At 41.9% G+C, this 24777-nt stretch overlaps 1 protein-coding gene across 4 annotated transcripts in view; it reads right to left on the reverse strand.

Annotated features, from left to right (window-relative positions):
* The window catches only part of CCDC51 (coiled-coil domain containing 51), a 35327-nt gene extending 10552 nt beyond the window's left edge, over positions 1-24775 (reverse strand). The window contains exons 1-3 of one of the 4 annotated variants that reach the window (XM_081316802.1): positions 24507-24775; positions 16218-16544; positions 14237-14401 (exon numbers count right to left, since the gene is read on the reverse strand). In XM_081316802.1, coding sequence (XP_081172928.1) covers positions 14237-14401; positions 16218-16460 — 408 coding nt within the window. In that variant the 5' untranslated portion in view covers positions 16461-16544; positions 24507-24775. Of the gene's footprint in view, positions 1-14236; positions 14402-16217; positions 16545-23995; positions 24123-24506 lie in introns of those variants that run through there. The other 3 variants (XM_081316801.1, XM_081316799.1, XM_081316800.1) reach the window with 3 other exon arrangements.
* Positions 24776-24777: the final 2 nt, after the last annotated feature.

A 24777-nucleotide genomic window follows, 5' to 3' on the forward strand; every position in this document is an offset into this window, starting at 1 on the left:
CAACCTGTCCTGCAGAAAATCTACCTATGTGGCCATGAAGGGTCAACACTGACTCCATGGCACATAAACAACCATTCAATTAACAGAAGATCAGGCTAGCAAAGGCTCCCAGTCGTAACAGCCAAGTGGACTACTGGTGGGAATGCTCTTCATTCTACTTGCTTTGAAGATGAGAGGGAGAAGACTATGTCCTCAATACATATTTGTGGGCTTCCCAGGACACATGATTGGTCCTTATGGGAAGGAAACACTGAACAAAAAGCACTTTGCTTGGATCTAGTTGGGTTTTCTTACACTCTGATTAAGCTCACTGCTGCAGCCTTATTCAGACAGGATGACCAGCTGCTAGACACATTCCAGATAGCACTCTGAAGGAAAATTGATTCCACTGTATGATAATTACCATCAGCTTATTTTACATAAAGCTTTTATTACAAATAACCTCCACCTCATTCCTGCCCCTGAAACAAGATGAAATCACGTTTCCTTTCAGCCTGCAATATTTTAAGTTCTCCTGAATAAGCATATGCCTCCTGAACTTAATGCAGTTTTCATGCTCTCAAGCAGGGGTGTCCAACTTTGGCAACTTTACGTCTTGTGGACTTCAATTCCCAGAATTCCCCAGCCAGCATGCAAATGCCTCATTGAAGTACCAATGAAGTCGGATTCCAGCAGTGAATTCTGAAGGCAGTCTTAAGGGGACAGATTAATCAGCTATTGCTTACAGTCGTTAAAAGAAGTCATTTATTTTTTAAAAAATTATAACATTACTAGCAAACAACAGGAAACCTGGAAGTCCACAAAGCTCTCCAATTAAATCTGCTATGTAACAGAAGCACAAGAGCAGAGGGCTGAGGTCAGGAATAAGGTGGTGCTTGGCCTCGTCCCTGTGATGACTAAATTTCTCTCATCTTACAAATTTCTATAGTTGCCACTAAAAACACGAGCTTTAAATGCATCGTTCTACGCTAGGTTTCCTTTCTTGGTCACAGAAGTGTGTAACAAAAAAATAATAATATATAAACTAGGTTTTAGATTCCACACAGTTGTGTGTGTGTGTGTGTGTGTTTTAATGTTGTGTACAATCCATGATGAGTCACTGAAGCAGTAGGCGTGAGCTTAAATAGACTCCAGAAGATGGTAGAGGACAGGAAAGGCCTGGAGGAACGTTGTCCATAGGGTCGCGATGGGTCGGACACGACTTCGCAGCTAACAACAACAACAAATAATCCATGATGGTAGCGTTTGCTTTGGGAAAGAGCAGTGATTCTTCTGCTTTATGAGATGCGTTTTCCCTTTGGAAGAGAACGCTTGTGCAAACACATCTGGGACGCTGGGAAACGCCTCCCTCTGCTTGGCTAGAGAGCCGTGTCAGCCAGACGATAGGAGCAAAGCCCCTCGTCCTCCTTTCTCATGACCAGTTTCTCCCACGGGAGCAGAGGAGAGCCCTGTGCTTTTTTTTTTTTAATGCCTTGTTAAGGAATTTGTAGTGTGCAGAGGTCTCCTTGTGCTACCAAAGAGTTTGCACAGACAAGGAATGGTACTGAGAGCAGTAAAGTCACACAAGAATACACTGAGTTATAAAAAGCAAAAAGTATTTTACTTTGAGGTGGTGTAAAAACAAAAATGCACAGTCAAAAATAAACAGTCCAGGTCATAGACAATAGCAACAGTCCAAGGAGTAATCCAAACTACAAAGTCTTCTTACCGGTCCAGAGGTCAATACACAGTTCAGGTTTACAACAGTAGTAAACCAACAGCAGAGCAAAAACAGTAATAGTAGAGATCAGTGAATTCAGAGAGAGAGAGAAGCTACATTCCTAGCTTCCTCTTATGGCCATGAGAACACTTACACACCCATTGGCCAATTAACTTCTTAAAGACATAGCATTATGGTTAATATATTTTCAACCCAACATTGTAGGCTAACACCATATGCCTAACATTCTCCCCTTTGGGTAGAATAATATATAACTCTTACAATCTTATGCACATTCTTTCACAATTAGCATTGTGTTTCACAGCACTTTGTACCTTCGTAAAATGATCTGCAATATTTACATCAGATGAACAATACTCTAGCTGTATTAATTTATCTTTGACACATTGTCTGACATTTAAATAACGAAGATCAGTATGTTTAGATCTTGTTCTTACTGCAGCATTATTAGCCATCTTTATTGCAGCTTGATTGTCCTCATACACAATGAATGGATCATTTACATTTAAACCCATATCTAACAATAATTGTTTGTACACTAGCAGTTCTGTACATAACACTGATAAACATGAAAATTCAGCCTCCATTGTAGATAAGCTTATGTGTTTTTGTCTAATAGATTTCCATCCAATTAAAGAATCACCCAACATTATAGCCAACCCTGAGGTAGATTTACGACTGTTTGAATCAGAGGCAAAACTCGCATCTGCATATGCAGTAAGGATTAACTCACGATTTGGCTCTAAATATAACGAGTAGTGAATAGTTTGCTTCAAATACCTTAATACTCGTTTAGCTGATTGCCAGTGTCTAACAGTAGGATTATTGTTGTACCTAGCCAATTGATTTACACAGTAAGAAATATCAGGTCTAGTCCAATTACTCAGATACATAAGACTTCCTATCAAAGATTGGTACATAGCCTTATCAAATACAGGACTCTCAACATTAGTGTCCTTAAAATCCATAGCCATCGGAGTTTTAGCTGGTTTACACATTTCCATATTGTATCTCTTTAATAACTGGGATATTTTACTGGCTTGTGACACCTTAAAACCCCTATTTGTTTTCACAATATCTAACCCCAAATAGTGGCTAATTTCTCCAAGATTTCTAATTGTGAATTTATTTTGCAATCTTGAAATGATAGTTTGTGCTTCTAACTCAGTTTTTGTTATTATTGCAATATCATCTGTGAATAATAAAAGAAAAGATAATGCTCCGTTGTGTTCCCTTCTAAACAAACAAGGATCAGCATTACTGGCTACAAAACCTATTGCACTTAACTCATTAACTATACATTTGTTCCACTCATAGCCTGATTGTTTCAATCCATAGAGGCTTTTCTTTAATTCCCAACAATCATGGTTTCTATCATTGGTCAATCCTGGTGGTATTCTTAAATAAATAGTATGTTGCAATGGAGCATGTAAATATGCAGTTTCAACATCTACATGGTTAACTATATATTGGTTTTTAGCCGCCCATACTAAAGCTGCTCTTAAAGTAGTTGCCCTTAGACTGGGTGCAAACACTTCGTCATAATCCTCAGTAGTTTGGGCAAAACCTTGTGCAACCAAACGTGCCTTATGGGTTATAGTCCCATCTACACCTTTCTTTATCTTATATATCCATTTACAACCTATAGCTTGCTCACCAGGTGGCAGTTTTGCTTTCTGATAAACCTTAAGATTCTGCAAAGACTTCAACTCCCTGTTCATTGCAGCTTTCCATGATGCCTGTTCTTTTTCAGGATACATCCTGATCTCATCATAGTTAGAAGGCTCTACATTAACTTGACATATACTAGCTTCATAGCGATCAGGTGGATGTCTGATGCGCGTTGAACGCCAAGGAATTACAGGGCTTTGAATTTCTGGCTCCTTTCCTTCCTCTGATTCATCTTTTATCTCCCCTATCTCCTCTTCATCTTTTATATTTACAGGAGATGCATTATCATTACTAGTTACGTTATCAGAGGAGTCCTCAAACACTAGAGGATCAGTATTAACAGTTTCTTGCTCTAACCTATCCCAACCAACGTGCTCAAGGAATCTTGCACTCGCACTGTTATATACATTAGTTGTGCCTCGTTCCCAGAAACGATAGGATCTGTGGTTAGCTTCATAACCTACAAAGTATAATTGCCTAGCCCTATGTTGGCCTTTACTCCTGAGTTGTGCAGGAATGTGGACCCAAGCTGGGGTGCCAAACGTGTGCAGGTAATCAAGGTTTGGTCTTCTACCATGCCATATAGTATATGGTATTTTACCAGTAGAAGTATTAACAACTATATTCAGAACATGGTTTGCACATTTTGCTGCCTCCCCCCACAGTCTATCTGTTAAGCCAGAATCTTGTAACATGGTTCTCATCATGGCTTGTAACGTTTGCCCACGTCTCTCAACAAAAGCATTATGTTGAGGCCTATATGGGGCTGAACGTTTATGCTCAATGCCAGCTGATTGTAGCATATCAACAAAACGCTTGTTTGTAAATTCAGTACCATTATCAGTAATTATGCACTGAACCTTTCTCTTTGTTTTTCTCTCCACGAACTTCAGCCAGTTTGCAAATTGTTGGAAAGTATCTGCCTTTGACTTAAGCAGATAACAAAAACCATAACGAGAGTAGTGGTCCAATATACTTAAAACATAACATGATCCTCCTAAACTTGGTTTCATGGGTCCAATTAAATCAGCAAACACAACTTCCAAAGGTACAGTTGTTTTGAAGCTGTTTATCCTGTTTGCAGGAGTTGCCTTGCTCTTTTCCTGACTACAAGCATTGCAATTCAAATACTTACTACATGGCTTCAGTTTAATTCCTTCTACTAATTCAACTGTTTTTCGTAGTGAGTTAAAGTTTACATGCCCTAACCGCCTATGCAATAAATGTATACATTCATCATGTGGCTTCTTGTTCTCACATATTGAGTTAGCTTTAACTGTACTAACCTGGTTACTTGTGAGAACGAATAAACCATTTTTCAAATTAGCAGTTACACAGGTTCCACTCCTCTCAATAGTGCATTGCTCCCCTCTGAATGTTACCACAAACCCAACTTTAACCAATTCCCTTACAGATAACAGGTTGAATCTTAGTTTAGGTATATATAACATAGGTAACTGTTCATCAATGCATGGACAATAGGAATTACCTTCACCAGAGGCCTTCATCCTCCAACCGTTTGCCAGTGAAACATATTGGTTGCTGTTTCTCATATTAATAAACCTATCCTTCACTTTAGTAATGCATTGTGAAGCCCCACTATCAACAACCCACAATTCATTGTTTCTGGATGTTGATTCACCAGAAACAGTCAAACCAACGCCCTTCTTAGCCTTCCCACTGCTATTCACATTCTGTTTTTTACCCTTTCTACAGAATTTGGCTATATGCCCTCTAGCCCCACAAGAATAACATTTCTTGACGTTGTAAGCAGTGGTGAATTGCTGCTCCTCTAGTGGTTGTGTCTCTCTCAGCTGGTCTCTGTCACGCCTCCTTCTGGACTCTTCCAGCAGTCTCCCAGTAATGTTAGTCAATGTCAGTTCCTCTCTGGTCAGGACTTCCAAAGAAGAAACATACCCATCATAACTCTCATCCAAAGATGACAGAATAATGTAGACCTGATGCAACTCTGAAAAAATCAGCTCCTTTTCATGAAGCTCTTGAAAAGTTGCCTTCATGTAATTTAAATGGGTCAGCATATCTCCATTCTTCTGCAGACGAGCCCTAAACAGCTTACGTGTAAGGTGTATATGTGCACCCACACTGTCACGAACATAAAGCCTTCGCAAAACATCCCAACACCTAGCAGCAGACTCCTCACCACGAATATGGACAAGCTGCTGGTCATTCAGTGTTAGTCCAATAATGCAAAGAGCTTTCTCGTTGCTTCGTTTAAAGTCGTCTAACTTCTTTACATCCTCTTCGTCATCTGGATCCCAAGCAGTAGTATCTGGTGGGTTATTTACAACAGCCCATAGTCCTTCCTTGCGCAAAAGCAAGCAGCATTTTGTGGACCAGGAAACATAGTTTGTCCCATCCAACCGGGTTATCCAGGAGATGCCTGACAACTGTTCTTGTGCCATTTTACACCAAATACAAACTCAGCTAGGAATACTGTGTGAACTTACTCTCAGTACAGGCCTGGGCCCATAACCAGTGTTAAGGAATTTGTAGTGTGCAGAGGTCTCCTTGTGCTACCAAAGAGTTTGCACAGACAAGGAATGGTACTGAGAGCAGTAAAGTCACACAAGAATACACTGAGTTATAAAAAGCAAAAAGTATTTTACTTTGAGGTGGTGTAAAAACAAAAATGCACAGTCAAAAATAAACAGTCCAGGTCATAGACAATAGCAACAGTCCAAGGAGTAATCCAAACTACAAAGTCTTCTTACCGGTCCAGAGGTCAATACACAGTTCAGGTTTACAACAGTAGTAAACCAACAGCAGAGCAAAAACAGTAATAGTAGAGATCAGTGAATTCAGAGAGAGAGAGAAGCTACATTCCTAGCTTCCTCTTATGGCCATGAGAACACTTACACACCCATTGGCCAATTAACTTCTTAAAGACATAGCATTATGGTTAATATATTTTCAACCCAACATTGTAGGCTAACACCATATGCCTAACATGCCTCACGAAGCACATTTTGGAGGGAAGCAAAGGGAAGATGGAAACAGCTTCAGCAATGAATGCAAAGAGCAGGGGGAAAAAAAACCAGGCTGAAATTCAGTGAGTGCAAAGGCTCCAGTTTACAATGGGATTGTCGGGACCCAACTTTCCCAGACTGTTTGTTGAAGTTGCACGACTGAATCCTGTCGTCAAACGGGCAGTGGGGCAGATCAGAGGGTCTGACCAGTGCAATAACTAAGCCACGTTCATGATGCGTAGCGCCACCTCAGCCATGGGGGTACCCAATACTGGAGCTCCATTCAAGGAAGTCCATGGGGAAAAAGCAGCTGAAGACAAGAAACTGGGTCTGATACCGGAAGGTGTGAGGGATTGTATCCAGAATGAATGAGCAGATTCATTTAGGAAACCATCTTTTCCCTCCGAGCCTTAGATCCAGCTCTTCCAAGCTCGTCAGTTCATTGCCAGACTGTAATTTTGCAAGGTGATAAAAGAATCTTAAATTTATGGGAAATAATCATGCAAACTGCATATAACACCTATAACACATTTTCAGTTATTAAGTCAAATTAAGTTTGTATCTTTGTGCTTTTCAACTTTTGGAACATGGATCCAAATGGAGAGCTAGGACACTGAGCTTGTCGATCAGAAGGTCGGCAGTTTGGCGGGTCGAATCCCGAGTGCCGCGTAGCAGAGTGAGCACCTGTTACTCGTCCCAGCTTCTGCCAACCTAGCAGTTCGAAAGCATGTAAAAACGCAAGTAGAAAAATAGGGACCACTACGGTGGGAAGGCAACAGCGTTCCGTGCGCCTTTGGCGTCTAGTCATGCCGGCCACATGACCACGGAGACGTCCTCGGACAAGCGCTGGCTCTTCGGCTTTGAAATGGAGATGAGCACCGGCCCCTAGAGTCGGAAACGACTAGCACGCATGTGCGGGTGAACCTTTACCTTTATGTTTAAGTAGAACTTAAATCTTACTGTGTCTCACAACACTCATTTACTCCCAGCAAGCATGCTTAGCACTGCAGCTGGAGAAGTGAATGAACTTAGCAATACAGCTGGAGAAACAGAGGAGCCGTGATGGTTTGATCCTGGGCTTCCTTGGAACATCTGGCCAATGGCTACATGGAAGAGGATCCCAGACTAAATAGGAATCCTGCTTGACTGAATGGAGTTCCAAGAAATAACATTAAAGGTAGTCCTCGACTTACAATGATTTCTTTAGTGACCTTTCGGAATTACAACAGTGCTGAAACAAGTGACATGACCATTTTTCAATTATGACCACTGCAGCATCCCCGTGGTCACATGATCAAACTGGCTCATATTTATGATGGTTGCAGTGTCCCAGGGTCAGGCTGATCACCTTTTGCAACCTTCTGACAACCAAAGTCAGTGGGGAAGTCTAGTTCACTTAACAACCAGGTTACTAACTTAACAACTGCAGTGATTCACTTAACAACTGTGGCAAGGAAAATAATAAATGGGCCAAAATTCACTTAACAAGTGTCTGACTTAGCAACAGAAATTTTGGGTTCAATAGTGGTCGTAAGTCAAAGACTACCTGAATTCCAGCCTGTGAAATTAGTCAATATTCTTCCTGAGATGTATCAAAAAGCACAACCCAGAGCTGCTTTCTGTGAATGAATGAATGAATGAATGAATGAATGAATGAATGAATGAATGATTTTCTTGACCATCATTATAGCGTTTGTATACTGAAACCTGTTGTGTAACCTGACCTGAATAGCAAGTCCTAGCCATCCATCAAGGATGATGTAAAAGAATGTAACCCTGAAATTCTGTGTACATAATAGTAGGAAAAGAAGCTAAGAGAGTTGCATTCTTTTACTCTGTTGAACGGCAAAACTGGATGAAATATTTTGTTTTCAACTCTTTTGCCTCCCACCCAACCATTTCTGTATCCACAAAATTAAACGTGCATATTTTTGGGAATTGAAGGAATGTCAGACCTTCTTAAAAGTACTTCCAAAAGGAAGTACTTTTTAAAGATGGCTGGCAGGTTGGCAAACAGCAAGGCATGGGAACCATGGCAAAAAGAAAAACAACTTACTGCTAAAAATATTACAAATAATTAGGAGGAGGAGAGCAGCCAGGAAAACAGCTAGATTGCTAGTTGACAAAAGGTTTGCTAAAAAAAAAGGACTGCAGGGATGTTTTATGGAATTAATGTTTTGGAAAGCTATCCTGGGCCTGGGATGGTTTTCTTGGGGAAAGAATCTGAAGGACTAAGTGAAGCAGAAGTGGCAAGTGAAGGAATGCAAGAGCAGATTGACAAACTGGACTTTGATGTTGTTGTTAGCTGCAAAGTCATGTCCGACCCATCGCGACCCTATGGACAACGTTCCTCCAGGCCTTCCTGTCCTCTACCATCTTCTGGAGTCCATTTAAGCTCGCGCCTACTGCTTCAGTGACTCCATCCAGCCACCTCATTCTCTGTCGTCCCCTTCTTCTCTTGCCCCCAATCTTTCCCAGCATTAGGCTCTTCTCCAGTGAGTCCTTCCTTCTCATTAGGTGGCTAAAGAAATACTTTTAGCTTCAGGATCTGGAGTTTTAGCTTCAGGATCTGGCCTTCTAAAGAGCAGTCAGGGTTGATCTCCTCTAGGACTGACCGGTTTGATCACCTGGCAGTCCAAGGGACTCGCAGGAGTCTTCTCCAGCACCATAGTTCAAAGGCCTCAATTCTTTGGCGCTCAGCCCTTCTTATGGTCCAACTTTCACTGCCATACATTGCAACTGGGAAGACCATAGCCTTGACTATACGCACTTTTGTTGACAGGGTGATGTCTCTGCTTTTTAGTGTGCTGTCTAGATTTGCCATTGCTTTCCTCCCCAGGAGCAAGCGTCTTTTAATTTCTTGTCCCCATCTACAATGATCTTGGAGCCCAGGAAAATAAAATCTGTCACTACCTCCATTTCTTCCCCATCTATTTGCCAGGAATTGAGAGGGCCAGATGCCATGATCTTGGTTTTCTTAATGTTAAGTTTCAACCCAACTTTTGCACTCTCCTTCTTCACCCGCAACAAGAGGCTCTTTAGTTCTTCACTTTCTGCCATTTAGAGTGGTATCATCTGCATATCTTAGGTTGTTGATATTTCTTCCGGCTATCTTAATTCCAACTTTTGATTCATCTAGCCCTGCCTTTCTCATGATGTGCTCTGCATATAAGTTAAATAGTATACAGCCTTGCTGGACTCCTTTCCCAATTTTGAACCTATCAGTGGTTCCGTGTCCAGTTCTCACTGTTGCTTCTTGGCCCACATATAGGTTTCTCAAGAGACAAATAAGATGGTCTGGTACACCCATCTCTTTAAGAACTTGCCACAGTTTGTTATGATCCACACAATCAAAGGCTTTAGCATAGACAATGAAGCAGAAGTAGATGTTTTTCTGGAACTCTCTAGCTTTCTCCATGATCCAGCGTATGTTGGCAATTTGATCTCTAGTTCCTCTGCCTCTTCGAAATCCTGCCTGTACTTCTGGTAGTTCTCGATCCACATACTGCTGGAGTCTAGCTTGTAAAGCATAACTTTACTAGGATGAGAAATGAGTGCAATGGTAAGATAGTTTGAACATTCTTTGGCACTGCCTTTCTTTGGAATTGGAATGTAAACTGATCTTTTCCAATCCTGTGGCCACTGTTGAGTTTTCCAAATTTGCTGGCAAATTGAGTGTAGCACTTTTACTGCATTGTCTTTTAAGATTTTGAATAGCTCAGCTGGAATACTGTCACCTCCACTAGCTTTGTTGTTGCTCAGCTTTTCTAAGGCCCACTTCACTTCACATTCTAGGATGTCTAGCTCGAGGTCAGTGACCACCTCATTGTGATTATCAGGGACATTAAGCTCATTCTTGTATAGTTCTTCTGTGTAATTTTGCCACCTCTTCTTAATCTCTTCTGCCTCTGTTAGGTCCCTGCCATTTTGGTCCTTTATCATGCCCATTTTTGCATGAAACGTTCCCTTCATCTCTTCAATTTTCTTGAAAAGAACTCTGGTCCTCCCTATTCTATTGTTTTCTTCTATTTCTTTGCACTGTTCATTTAAGAAGGCATTCTTATCTCTTCTAGCTATTCTCTGGAATTCTGCATTCAATTGGGCGTATCTTTCTTTTTCTCCCTTGCCTTTTGCTTCCCTCCTTTCCTCAGCTATTTGCAAAGCTTCCTCAGATACCCATTTTGCTTTCTTGCATTTCTTTTTCTTTGGGATGGTTTTGGTTGCTACCTGTTGTACAGTGTTGCGAACCTCTGCCCATAGTTCTTCAGGCACTCTGTCTATCAGATCTTTCATAGAACCCATTAAAGAATTCTTGGGAGTGTTTTAAAATACTCCATCAAGAAAAAATAGCAATAGCAAAAGCATGTGGACTTATATACCGCTTCACAGTGCTTTACAGCCCTCTCTAAATGGTTTACGGCAGGGGTGTCAAACTCAATTTCATTGAGGGCCGCATCAGCATTGCGGTTGCCCTCAGGGGGGCGGGTGGGTGTGGCCAGCGTGGGCGTGGCCTACTGGGTGGGCGTGGCTAGAGTGCATACGGCCTACTGGGTGAGCATGGCCAGCTCTACATCATTGGCATCAAGGGTGCCTATGGGGGCCTGGGCAGGAGTGGGACAGATCTGAGGGTCTCTGGCAGAAGGAGGGTCTCTGGGCCAGGGCCAAGGCAGCGGGGGCCGTTCCCTCACTGTTTCCAGGGTGGCTTCGTGGGCCACATGAAACCACTTCGCGGGCCGGATCCAGCCCCCGGGCCTTGTGTTGGACATGTCTGGTTTACAGAGTCAGCATATTGCCCCCAACTATCTGGGTCCTCATTTTACCAATCTCAGAAGGATAGAAGACTTAGTCAACCTTGAGCCGGTCAGGATCGAATGAATCAAACTCCTGGCAGTGAGCAGAATTAGCCTGGAATACTGCATTCTAACCACTGTGCCACCAGGGCTCTAGAAATAGGCAATTCTAATTAAAATTAGCTTTCCCTGAAAAGTTCTGGACATAATCCTCAGTTTTAAGAAGACAGCCAGATCACTGTTGGCTCATTATTCCAACATCTGAGAGGTGACTGGACTCAATTTTACAAATATTTTTACAACAGTAATAAAGCAAGTCACTGTTGTCATTATGGAAACTAGGTGATCATTAAGGGAATCCATTCTCCCACATGGGTGCATTTTGCTGGAAACCAGCAAAATTTTTTGCAAATCACAGTAACATGACCACACAAACCTTACAACCAGTCTTAAATGTGAGCCAGTAGCCAAGCATCTGAAATGCAATTATGTCAGTGTGTGTGTGTGTGTGTGTGTGTGTGTGTGTGTGTGTGTGTGTGTTCAGGAGAATGGGCCAGGTCTTTAAGGGGTCACATGAGAGTCTTAAGCAGGGGTCTTCAAACGTGGCCCTTTTATGACTTGTGGACTTCAACTCCCAGAATTCCTCAGCCAGGCACTCTGGCTGAGGAATTCTGAGAGTTGAAGTCCACAAGTCATAAAAGGGCCAAGTTTGAAGACCCCTGGTCTTAAGCCTCTGTAAGGCTTAATATGTCTCTTAAAATTTCTCAGTCCTAATTCTCACTTAAAACAATTTTTAAAAAAAAAAACTACTCGGACAAAAAGAGGTGTTAGTGGACTGCATGTGACAGTATTTTAAATCCTGCTCTAGAATCTAGGGAAGGCTGAGCGTGTTCTTTCCTTTAAGAACAGTGACAAGAGTTTTGCACAATGCTATTGCGTATTACATGAATTGACGATCTCTCATTTAGCCTGCAGGATCTAAAGCAGGGGTCTCCAAACTTGGCCACTTTAAGACTTGTGGACTTCAACTCCCAGAATTTCCCAGCCAGCCATGTGGCTGAGGAATTCTGGGAGTTGAAGTCCAGGTATCTTAAACTTGCCAAGGTTGGGAAACACTGCCTTAGATAATCAAAAGCTCTGCTTGCACCTACAAGCACTAGGAAGTTTTCTGGAGCTTACATTTCACCTATATTTTGGAAACCACTTGTGAGAGTAGAGGAAAACAGCCTCCCAGCTCCTCTAAGCAAGTCACGCAAACATGCACTACTATTGCACTACTTCATATTTTAAGGAAGGCAAGAAGTAGAAAATGAGGTTCAATCCTGCATTGCTTTCCAAGATCAACCAAAATTAAGTGCTGCCACCTACCTGCTAAAGTCTCCTTTTTAATGACTAGTTGCAGGAATTGGGTATGGCTAGTCTAATGAAAAGAAGGACAAGGAGTGACACGATAGCAGTCTTCCAATATCTCAGGGGCTGCCACAAAGAAGAGGGGGTCAACCTATTCTCCAAAGCACCTGAAGGCAGGACAAGAAGCAACGGATGGAAACTCATCAAGGAGAGAAGCAACCTAGAACTAAGAAGTCCTGACAGTTAGGACCTGCCTCCAGAAGTTGTGGATGCTCCATCACTGGAGGTCTTGAAGAGACTGGATAATCATTTGTCTGAAATGGTGTAGGGTTTCCTGCCTGAGCAGGGGTTGGACTAGACTAGAAGACCTCCAAAGTCTCTTCCAACTCTGTTATTTTGTTATACTTCATGGATCCATCCATGGATTTTTTTCTTGGCAACAATACTGGGTCTGACCCCACTTACATCTTTCAACCAGGATCAAAGGATCTTTCTACAGGGAGTCCTCGAATTACAACCGTAACAGAGCCTGTACTTCACAGTTGTCAGTCATGATGGTCGTAAAACAGATTGGTTAGGTGACTGACTCCTCCTCACCCAATTTTATAAACTATTTTGCAGGGGTCATTAAGCAAATGCGGCAGTTGTAAAACGGCCACCGCTGTTGTTAAGTAAACGCCACGGTCGTTAAGTAAACCAATGATTTGCCATGGACATGGTTTAGCTAAAAACCTGAGCACCCAGTTTGGTCACACTACCGTGGGGGGGGGGGGGGAGGGAGAGGACAAACAGCGTAACTTTAAATTTGGGTTATAACTATTCCCAACACTAAGTGACCAATCATATGCCAAGAACAACTTGTAAACATGATTTATCACTTTGTCGCTTGTATGTACACTGAGAGCTTATGTAGCAGAGACAAATTCCTTGTGGGTAGGTCCAATCACACTTGGCCAATAAAGAATTCTAATTAATTAAACTAAGAGCCTTTATAAATTAAGTTTCAGGATTGCACGTTCTCTGTCCAGTACCTTGTAGACTATACTTGTATTTTGGAAAAGAAACCAGGAAAGCTATGTAGCATGTGCCCCAGCTCACATACCTCAACAAGCCTAACCTTTCCTAAGCTGCTTTAAGAAATACCAAATCGAAAGGAAAGTGCAATTATTCAAAACAATCAATAAAGAAAAATCTCTCTCCCGAGAATAAAGTTAGCAAATCCAATTATCCAAATGGGATTGGTAGCTAGTTGAAAATGCTCTGTGTGTATAAAAGGTCAGCCCATTGTTAGCATTTCCCTGATTAATCAAATGCTTCATTTCTTTCAACAAAACCTCCAGTGCTATAGGGTTCGGCTAAGCTCCCTCCTAACTAAAAGAAACAATTCCAAAACTAGTCAATGAAACTATGATAGCTTTTTAATTGGAAATTCTATTTTCATGTTGTAACACAGGGGTGGGCAACCACGGCAATTTAATGACCTGTGGACTTCCAACTCCCAGAATTCTTGAGCCAGCATAGTATGCTCACGAATTTTGGGAGCTGAAGTCCAGGGATTGTAAAGTTGCATAGTAGTCGCCCACCCTGGTTTTAACATACGGTAAGTCAACTTGAAGCAGCTCCAAAAGGAGAGGGAATAAAATGCCAAAAATAAATAAAATTTAAAAAAGGGAAATCAGCCTGATTCGTGTGCCTCCAACATCTAGGGGTATTCTTACCTGCAATAATTTGTGCTCCAAAGTTGCCAGTTCCAGATACTGAACGTCCTCACGTGACACTCTGTCTAAACGATCCCGAATTTCTTTCAATTTCAGCTGCTGAGTCTCCCACGTGTCATGGGTTTCTCGTACAATTCCTCGAGCAAACATAAACTGTTTTTCAGCCTGGAAGACATTAGAAAAGGGAAAGTTGAATGTATATTTTATCTGACAGCTTAAACAGGGTCAGATTACCACTACAAAGGTTCCCCCGCACATGCGTGCTAGTCGTTTCCGACTCTAGGGGCCGGTGCTCATCTCCGTTTCAAAGCCGAAGAGCCAGCGCTTGTCCGAGGACGTCTCCGTGGTCATGTGGCCGGCATGTCTAGACGCCAAAGGCGCACGGAACGCTGTTACCTTCCTACCGGAGTGGTCCCTATTTTTCTACTTGCATTTTTACGTGCTTTCGAACTGCTAGGTTGGCAGAAGCTGGGACAAGTAACAGGCGCTCACTCTGTTACGCGGCACTCGAGATTCGACCTGCCAAACTGCCAACCTTCAGATCGACAAGCTTAGCGTCCTAACCCACTGAGCCACCACGTCCCTTCAGATTACCACTAGATGGCAACAAAGTAACAGTGTTTTGAATCTTTTGGTCCACCTAGTGCAGGCATGTCAAACTGCTGGCCCACGGGCCTGATGCATCGCACTGAAACCACACCCACCACATTGCCAGCAATGGGGGAAAAGTCCCAATATGACTAGTGACGTCACGAGTTTGACATGCCTGACCTAGTGGTTGTGTGGATGTTTGCAGCCCAGATCCACAACCCTGGCCTTAATATCCATCAGAATGTGATGGATTCTAGCTTACTTCAACTAACATATTTTGGCCATGCTCATGTGAATTCTGGCAACGACAATGCCAATTCTTGCAACTGCAAAGCACCAGATAATAGCAGAGATGCTGCATAAAAGAAGGGACAGAAACGATCAGAGAAATATTGTATTTCTAATACAGATAGTCCCCGACATACAACCTTTCATTTAGTGACCATTTGAAGTTACAACGGCACCGAAAAAAGTGGTCACATTTGCGACCGTTGCCACTTCCCCATGCTCGAGTGATCGAAATTTGGACGTTTGGCAAGTGGCATGTATGTATATGATGGTTGCAGAGTCCCAGAGTCATGTGATCACCTCGTGCAACCTCTGAGCAAGCAAAGTCAATGGGGATGTCAGGTTCACTTAATAACCACTGTCACTAATTGAACAATTGCAGTGATTCACTTAACAACTGTGACAAGCAAAGTCTTAAAATGGGCAGAACTCACTTAACCAACCAACCTTGCTTGACAACAGAAATTTTGGGCTCAGTCATTTCATTGTGTCATCCATTATGCATGTCAAAGTCAAGGAGAAGGCTTGGTTGTTACCATTTTAACCTTCTTTCATTTTACTGTGAAGGCTGTTCCTTTTGGGAAGACTTTTGGTCAAGTGATTATCGGACACTTATCAACTGCAACTCACAAACATTCCTTTAGTGCAGGGGTAGGCAACCTTGGCTCTTTTATGGCTCATGGGCTTCAACTCCCAGAATTCCTGAGTCAGCATAGCCTACCCCTGGTTTAGTGACTGTTAGAAGTTACAATGGCACTGAAAAACAGTGACTTATGACCAGATTTCATACTTACATCCACATGGTCAAAATTCAGGCACCTGACAACTGTGTATACGACAATTGTCCCAGGGTCATGTGATCCTCTCAGCTGGCTTTCAACAAGCCAAGTCAAGGGGGGATAGCTTGGTTCACTTAACGATCGCATGAAATCATATAGCAGCAGCAGTAATTCACTTAACCACTATGGCACTATGGCACTATGGCTTAACAACAGAAATTTTGGGCTCAGCTGTGGTTGTAAGTCAAGGGCTACCTGTAAGCAGGCATTCCCGCCAAAGACAAAGACATGATGCCCAAATTGACCAGTTATCCCTCCATTACCTCTGTCACTTTCCCCTGGGCTTCTCTGACTTCATTAATGCCAACCAATTCCTCGTATTTCTCCCACCAGCTTTGTGTGGTTGCAGAGATTCGCTGAATGGAGTGTCTCCCCAAATCTTTTCCAGCTCCAGAGAGGCGACAAAGAAAAACTTTAGCTGTTTCCATTGCGTTGGCTGCTTCAGACTTTTTGGAGGCTGGAGAGCAGTACATCCTCATGAAAGATAACAAACGGGGACGTTGCATTTTGTGATGCTCTGACAAGTGAACTAGCACTTGGGCACTTTACTGAACCTGCGCACACAAGGCCACCATTGTGAGAAAAAATACCTGGAAGGACACAGAATTGAAGAAAAACAAGAGTACCATGTCAGAAACTCATTAACAAAAAATTAATCCACAAAGGTTTTTAAAAAGCAACCCGCACTGAACTGAGTGTTCGCATTAATCTAGCACTGATGATGTTCCCTAGTTTGGTAATGAAATGTCTGCGAGGCAACCACCCAGCTCAGAGAGCACCAAGGACCGCACACTCAAATGAATCTCTACATCTGGAGCCTCCCATACAATGGCATGACACGTTAATGCATTTGCTACACCCAAATTAACAGAATATCAGAGCTGGAAGAGATCTTAGAGGTCTTCAAGTCCAAACCCCTGCTCAATCACGAGATCCTATACCATTCTAGACAAGTGGCCATCCAATCTCTTTTCAAAAGCCTCCAATGATGAAGCATCCACAACTTCTGAAGGCAAGCCGTTCCACTGGTGAATAGAATAAATAGAATAGAATAGAATAGAATAGAATAGAATAGAATAGAATAGAATAGAATAGAATAGAATAGAATAGAATAGAATAGAATAGAATAGAATAGAATAGAATAATAGGAATAGGAATAGGAATAGGAATAGGAATAGAAGCTGGAAGGGACCTTGGAGGTCTTCTAGTCCAGCCCCCTGCTCAAGCAGGAGAACATATACCATTTCAGACAAGTGACTGTCCAGCCTCTTCTTAAAAACCTCCAGTGATGGAGTACCCACAATTTCTGGGGGTAAGCTGTTCCACTGGTTAATTGTCCTCACTGTCAGGAAGTTTCTCCTTTGGTCAGTTGCCAACTATTGTTTCTTGTCCTGCCCTCTGGTGCTTTGGAGAATAATTTGACCCCCTCTTCTTTGTGGCAGCCTCTCAACTACTGGAACGCTGCTATCATTAATTGTTCTCACTGTAAGGAAATGTCTCCTTATTTTTAGCTTGATGGTTCTTGTTTCATTTCTTTTTTTCTTTACAGAAATGAATGAAGCCAGCTGGCTGGGTGACTTTGGGCCAGTCTCTGTCTCTCAGCCCAATCCACCTCACAGGGTTGTTGTTGTGGGGGAAAACAGGAGGAGGAAGGCGTATGAGGTCAGTTTGCCACCTTGACTTTACTTATCAAGTAATAAAGGCAGGATCAAATGCTAATAAATAAATAAATAAATTTCCACCATTCATTTGTATTGAAGTAGAAGATTTATGTGAAGAAGATGGAATCCCATCCTTATTAAGTCTCTTGGATGGGTGGGGTATTTCCAGCCATGGGCACATAAACTGTAAAAAAGGGGAGGGAAGCTTTTCCTGATAAGTAAAAACCACAATGCCACATTCTCCATATTTTCCATTTCCAGCTCCTACCCTATATTCAATCCCCCTCTGTTGGGTGGAGAAATTCAACTTCTTCCTTCTTGTGCCATATCCGTTGTCGGATGTTGGCGATCATGTTGGCGATCCTGTTTTTGTCAGCAGCTGCACGAAAAAGTGCTGCTGAGTTTTGTCCAGACCAGTCCCTTAGATTTTGAATCCAGGATGTTCTTCTTCTGCCTGGGCCTTGTTTGCCTTCAATCTTTCCCTGAGGGATTAAATGGAGTATGCCGTATTTTTCTGGGTGTTGAATCACATGTCCGAAATATTCTAACTTTCGTTTTTTAATTGTTTCATGATTTCCCTTGGCTTTCCCAGGCGGCTTATCACCTCATTTCTGATCTTGTCAACCCAGCTGATACGTAACAGCTGCCTGTAAATCCACATTTCAAATGCTTCTAGTCTCCTCAGGTGGCCTTCTGGCAGAGACCAACTCTCTACTCCATAGAGCAGGATAGGAAAAATATAACATCTGACAAGCCTGATTTTCAATCTTAGGCTTATGTCGTGACTGCAGAAGATCTTTTTCATTTTGAAGAATGCTGTTCGAGCTTTCTCTATCCTTGTCTTTACTTCAGTGGTCACGTCCCAGCTTTCATGTAAATTAGAACCGAGGTGCCGTGATCCTTTCAACTTTTTCTAATGGTATTCCTTCCAAATTTATTGATGGTAAATTAACGGGCTGTTTGCTGACGACCATGATCTTGGTTTTTGAGATGTTAAGCTTCAAGCCATATTTTTCAGATATTTCTGTGACTCTGTTGGTGAAGAACTGAAATTCAACACATACATATTTTTTCTGGATGAGAAATAGGAAAAAACACTGAAGACCCTTCATTTTCTTAATTTAAAAGGTATCCAATAGAGGGCTAATTGGTTGATCTATAGACAGTTCCATATAAGCTGTGTTCAGAATCTCTTTTTTCATGCAATAAATAAATTCCGTTTCTATTTACCTTGCAGATTTATATAGTTTGCAAATTTAGCAAAAAAACACCCCTCAAACTTGCAAAAAGTTATATTTTGGGAAGCAATTCTGATGTAGGCCTTTATATATATGTACCCATCCCAGTATTTTCCTTTAAGATAACCTTTATTGTCATTTTTTTACTGTGGGCACAATGGCACACATCAAAAATGAAATTTAGTTGCCCGCTCTCAAAGTGAAACACATACATGACACACATCTAAACATACTATATACAACATATGTATAGACCCACATTCCTATATATACATAGCAAATAAACATTAAATACTGTCCATCTTTAAATATTCAGGTTTGGGGGGGCTTACTTCTCACTTATACAATGCATTTTTGTGCGCACATTCTCTTCTTGTGCACATTGATATGTACATTTTTTGAAGTATACCCCTAATTTTTAAAAGTGTGGAAAACTGAAAGTTTGGAGAAGGAGATGGCTATAAAGTTAATTCTAAATAAGATGGGTCTTGGACCTTGCAGAATGTGAACCAGTTGCTAATTTTCCATTTTGAAGCAAGGATCCCGTGTGTGTGTGTGTGTGTGTGTGTGTGTGTGTGTGTGTGTGCGCGTGTGTGTGTGCTTAATAGAGATTCAGTGCTAGGCAATTCTTGGAGTTTTTATTTAAGACTCTTTCTAATACAGCCACTAGAATATTGCAAGCAGTTAAATCTCTGAGTGGTTTTTGACCATGAGACTGATTTCAGATTAGCTGCCTAGAGGGGAAATAGGGATTGCAGGATACAATTATCCACTGGTTCCATTCTACTTTGCTGACTAATTCCAGATGGTGCAAGCAATCATTGTTTCAGATTACTTTATTTTGCTATGGACTTCTAAAGACTTTATTTGCTCCTCATGCTTTTTAATCTCTAAATGAAGCCACCATTGAAGGGTGATTACTGCAAGAGAAAAAAATATGAAAATGAAAGATATTTTGTAATGTGCATAATGAAAAAACCTTGTAAACAAAGCAATGAAAGAGAGTAACAGATGTATAAAAGAGGCTAGGGAAAATGTAGAGCAATTCTGATAAAACATTTTTAAAAATGCTATGGAAGTGAATGGATAAAACAAGGAGCCTCCAGAAAAATGATTGAAAATTAAAATACAAATCATGAGAAGATTTGGGACAAAAATAAAGTGAGAGGATGAGGGAAGATTTGCATAGAAGTGATAGTTATATTGAAATAGATGAATATCCCTTTTCTGTACCTTGTATAATGTTGTTATCCTGAAACCTGTCCCTAAAGAAGTTACAGATATTAGGTATGGATGTATACAGAAAATCAGTCGTAAAAATTACTCCAGACTTTTGCAGTTAAAGTCATCAACGCTGATCATCCAGGTCTGTCTACCATCTTGTGATGTACTTATCAAAACACAAACTGTTCTACCTTAGCTCATATAAGCTGAGACAAAGAGATAAACACATTTTCTTACCCACAGTAGCTTTTTAAAAAAAAATACTTCTCTGCACAGCTTCACGTTGTGCATTAGTTATGCAGGTTCCTGGACAAGGCGGTCCTGCTCACAGGTACTCATGCCCAAATGACCTCACGATTGGATTACTACCATATAATTGTACTCTGCATGGGGCTGCCCTTGAAGTCTATTCAAGAGCTTCACCTGATACAAAGTACGGTAGCTTGAGCAGTTACATGTGTCTCTAGAGTGGCACACTTTACACCTCTGCTCTGCAAGCTGCATTGGTTGCCACTTTGCTTCTGGGACCAATTCAAGGTGCTGCTTTGGACCTTTAGAGCCCTACATAATATGACATGGGACCAAGTTATTTGAGGGTCTGCCTCCACCCGAGGCAGTGCCAATGGCCCAGTGGTTAAGACTCTGGAAAACTGACGGCCCAAGTTCAAGACCCAAGGACCACGTGATGGGATGAGCTCTCATTGTCGCCCCAGCTCCTGCCAACCTAGCAGTTCAAAAGCATGCAACTGCGAGTAGATAAATAGGTACCCCTTCGGTGGGAAGGTAACAGCACTCCATGACATTATGCTGGCCACATGACCAAGGAAAGAACTTCAGACAGCACAGGCTCAATGGCATTGAAACGGAGATGAGCACCACCCCTATAGTCAGCTACAACTAGCAGAGAAAAATCCAGAGAGACTCCTTTACTTTTATCTAAAGTAAAGGTAAAGGTAAAGGTTCCCCCGTCTCCATGGTCATGTGGCTGGCATGACACCAAAGGCGCACGGAACGCTGTTACCTTCCCACCGTAGTGGTCCCTATTTTTCTACTTGCATTTTTACGTGCTTTCGAACTGCTAGGTTGGCAGAAGCTGGGACAAGTAACAGGCGCTCACTCTGTTACGCGGCACTCGGGATTCGACCCGCCAAACTGCCGACCTTCTGATTGACCTACTTTTATCTACCTCGAGCTAATTACATCTGCCTGTGTCAGGCACAAAGAACCAAAAATGAGAGGAAGAGCTGATCTCAGTAGTATACTTATTTCTGCTCACTTACAGACAGGAATCTCACCAGACTAAAGCATGCACTGCATAACTACATATATAAACACTGTGAAGTTTTAGGAAGAATCTCCCTTCAGTGACTCAAAGCTAATTAGGTGTTTCACTTCTTCCCTCAACTCAGTGCCAGATTCCACCATTGGGGCTGACAGAAGGTGTAGCCTGTGGGTCCAGTTCATCAAGCAGTTATATCTGGCAAGACACAGGAGATGGGCCTTTGGTCTTGTGGTTCCTGCCCTGTAGAACATTATTTCCCCATAAGGTGAGACTGGCCCCGTCTCTGACATCTTTCCAGAAGTCCCTTAAAACATGGTAGTGACATCAGGCTTCCCAAAGAAGAGGTGAATTAGTGACATGGCTCAGTGGTGGGATTCAAATAGGTGAACAACCGGTTTTCTGTGTGGATGCTGCTTCCGGAAATCCATTCTGGGCCTGGGCAACAAAACAAATTAGCTACCGGTTCTGCCGAACTGGTGCAAACCGGCTGAATCCCACCACTGAGATGGCTATATTGCCTATAATAATAACTTTCTCAGCTAGTCTGCTACTCGTCATTCTGATTGGAGCTCTTCTTAATTGTTATTTTTTATTTATTTATTTATTTTAATTCCATTTATATCCCGCCCTTCTCCGAAGACTCAGGGCGGCTTACAAGCTTAGCAGTAGCCTTCATTCTGTGTATATGCCTGCTTATTAGGGCTTTCACACACACCCCAGCGGCATTATTACAAAGTCAGCTTAATTGCCCCCAACAATCTGGGTCCTCATTTTACCTACCTCGGAAGGATGGAAGGCTGAGTCAACCTTGAGCCTGGTGGGATGCGAACCTGCACTAATTGCAGGCAGCTGGTGTTGTTACTTAAGGAGGCATTAGCCCACTGCTCCACCAAGGTTAGTTTTTATGATGTAGTTATATTGCATGCAATCCAGAGTCTAGTTCTATGAGATGGGTGGCTACATGATAGGAGGAAGAAACATAATGTAGAAATAGCACTGTAAGCTGCATATGTATCCAACATGAATGTACGTGAAGTCTACATATGGTAAAGTTGCAAGCTTGGAAAATAGTGCTTTAAAATGTCTGATCAAATACATATAAATGAAACTGGTGTTTTATGCCAACCTTGCTATATTGTTCATCAGAAAGGAAATGACAGCAAGTAAAATGAATATGCTGTAATGAATACTGCCAAAAATGCTTTATATGAGCAATGAGCTACCCATAAGGCAGCCACCCACAGAATATGACCTATTTCTCACAGTCCCCAGATTTTAAGACATATATCAACTCTTTCATTCTAATGCCCAGATTTACACCTTAGAAACACTGCTATCTCTTATAGCAGGGGTCTTCAAACTTGGCCCTTTTATGACTTGTGGACTTCAACTCCCAGAATTCCTCAGCCAGGCTCTGGCTGAGGAATTCTGGGAGTTGAAGTCCACAAGTCATAAAAGGGCCAAGTTTGAAGACCCCTGTCTTATAGCTTTATTTTATTTAAATGTACAAGTCACAGCTATGGCATAAAGCAATTTCCTCAAGCTAATCTCAGGATACCAGTTATGGTGTCCCCAGGCCAAAGAGCTCAGATTCTATAATTGAGAATCACTAGATGTAGGAATTTAGGAACTTCCCTGAGTCCAAAAGTATGGCAACAAAATTGTTGACTGAGTTGTAAAATAATTTTTTAGTGCAAAAAAAACAAACTCCTATGATTTCTTCTTGTTTCTGGACAACCTTCAAAATCCTGGTTGCAGTCCATCTTTCCCAAAATCAGCACCATACTGTTAAAATTCTCACTCATCCCTGCCCGGAGAGCCAACAGATATGTTCCCTGTTGCAATTCAACATTTCCCAAAGCACTATAGACCACAATGTTTCTCAACCTTACCAGCTTGAAGATGTGTGGACTTCAACTCCCAGAATTCTCTGGCTGGCTTGGGAATTCGGGGAGTTGCAAGTCCACACATTTTCAAGTAGCTAAGGTTGAGAAACACTGCAGGGGTAGGCAACCTTGGCTCTTTTATGACTCGTGGATTTCAACTCCCAGAATTCCTGAGCCAGCCATGCTGGCTCAGGAATTCTGGGAGTTGAAGTCTACGAGTCATAAAAGAGCCAAGGTTGCCTACCACAGGCATTGAGGAAAACTCGGTTAATCTCCGTATGAAAATCCTTTCATACTCCTATTAAGAACATCTTCAGACGTGTTTCACAGATAATCCTGTTGGTTTTTAAATGTAACTTCTAATTTACCACCTTTGCTTTTAATCACTGTCACTGTTGTTTCAACTATTCTGGAAAAGAATCTGATGTTTGAATTCTATAATACAATTTTAGTGTTGTAACCGCTTCCTGCTTTTTAATAATTTTTGTTCGGGTGGCACTTGGGAAACTTGCAAACGAACATATAGATTGCTGACCACGCACCCTTTAAGGGAAGTGTAAATCAAAATTGCAATTTCAGTGGAATTAAGCCTCCTTGGCTGATCCACTGGATCTCCAAAATTAGAGCTGCACGCATGCAGGAACTTATTTCTTCCATCTTCCCCCATCCCTTGGCTGCTTTGTTGCCCTCCATTCCCTAAAGCCTTCCCACGTGCACGTTTCCCAGAATCGCAGCAACCCCGAAACCTACTTCTCTCTGCTCCGAAGGAACCCCTTCATTCATTCATTCACTCACTCACTACGATGTTTCCCCCTCTAGTCCGCTGCACGCTTCCTTCCTCGAGTTCACATGCCGCCGAGCCGGAAGCGGACAAAAGTGGCGGCGGAAACAATGCAGGGCTCTCTGTGAACGTAGGGAAACGCGTACAGATAATTTAGGACTGAAAGCAAAACTCTTCAATAGCCACGGACGTTTTCTAGGACAGTGGGGTGGTGTCATTCTAACTTTAGTGAATCTATGGAGGAAAACTTTAGTAAATCTACGGAGGAGACGAAAACTCTCCCGCACTAGATTACGGTGAACCTTTCATTCAATCAGGTGGGGGGGTGGGGGGGCGCTTCTCATAAAAGCTTTAAAAAACTACTGAGGAGCTATCCTTAATTGGTCATTTCCACTAATCTGATGGTCCACAGTAATTTATATATTTTTATATCATTTTATAGTATGTTTATTTTATTTTTTTAATATAATTTATACACACGTGCTGGAGTTCTTCCGAGTTCTTCCTATAGAACATGAAAGAATAGACGTAGCTCAGAGTTAGCTGTGTAATCTTTGCTACCGAGTTCTTAGATATACTCCATATATCTATTTACATCCATCTATCTACATATAAATATGTATATAATACGACTCACATGCATGGGTACAGAGAGTGCATATGTATATGAATGTGCGGGTCTCTGTATATATACATACATGCATACACACGCACTCTGTATCCCATGCATGTGTGTCACATCACATAAATT

Source organism: Vipera berus (genome assembly GCF_964194415.1).
Source record: "Vipera berus genome assembly, chromosome: 2".
NCBI lineage: Eukaryota > Metazoa > Chordata > Lepidosauria > Squamata > Viperidae > Vipera > Vipera berus.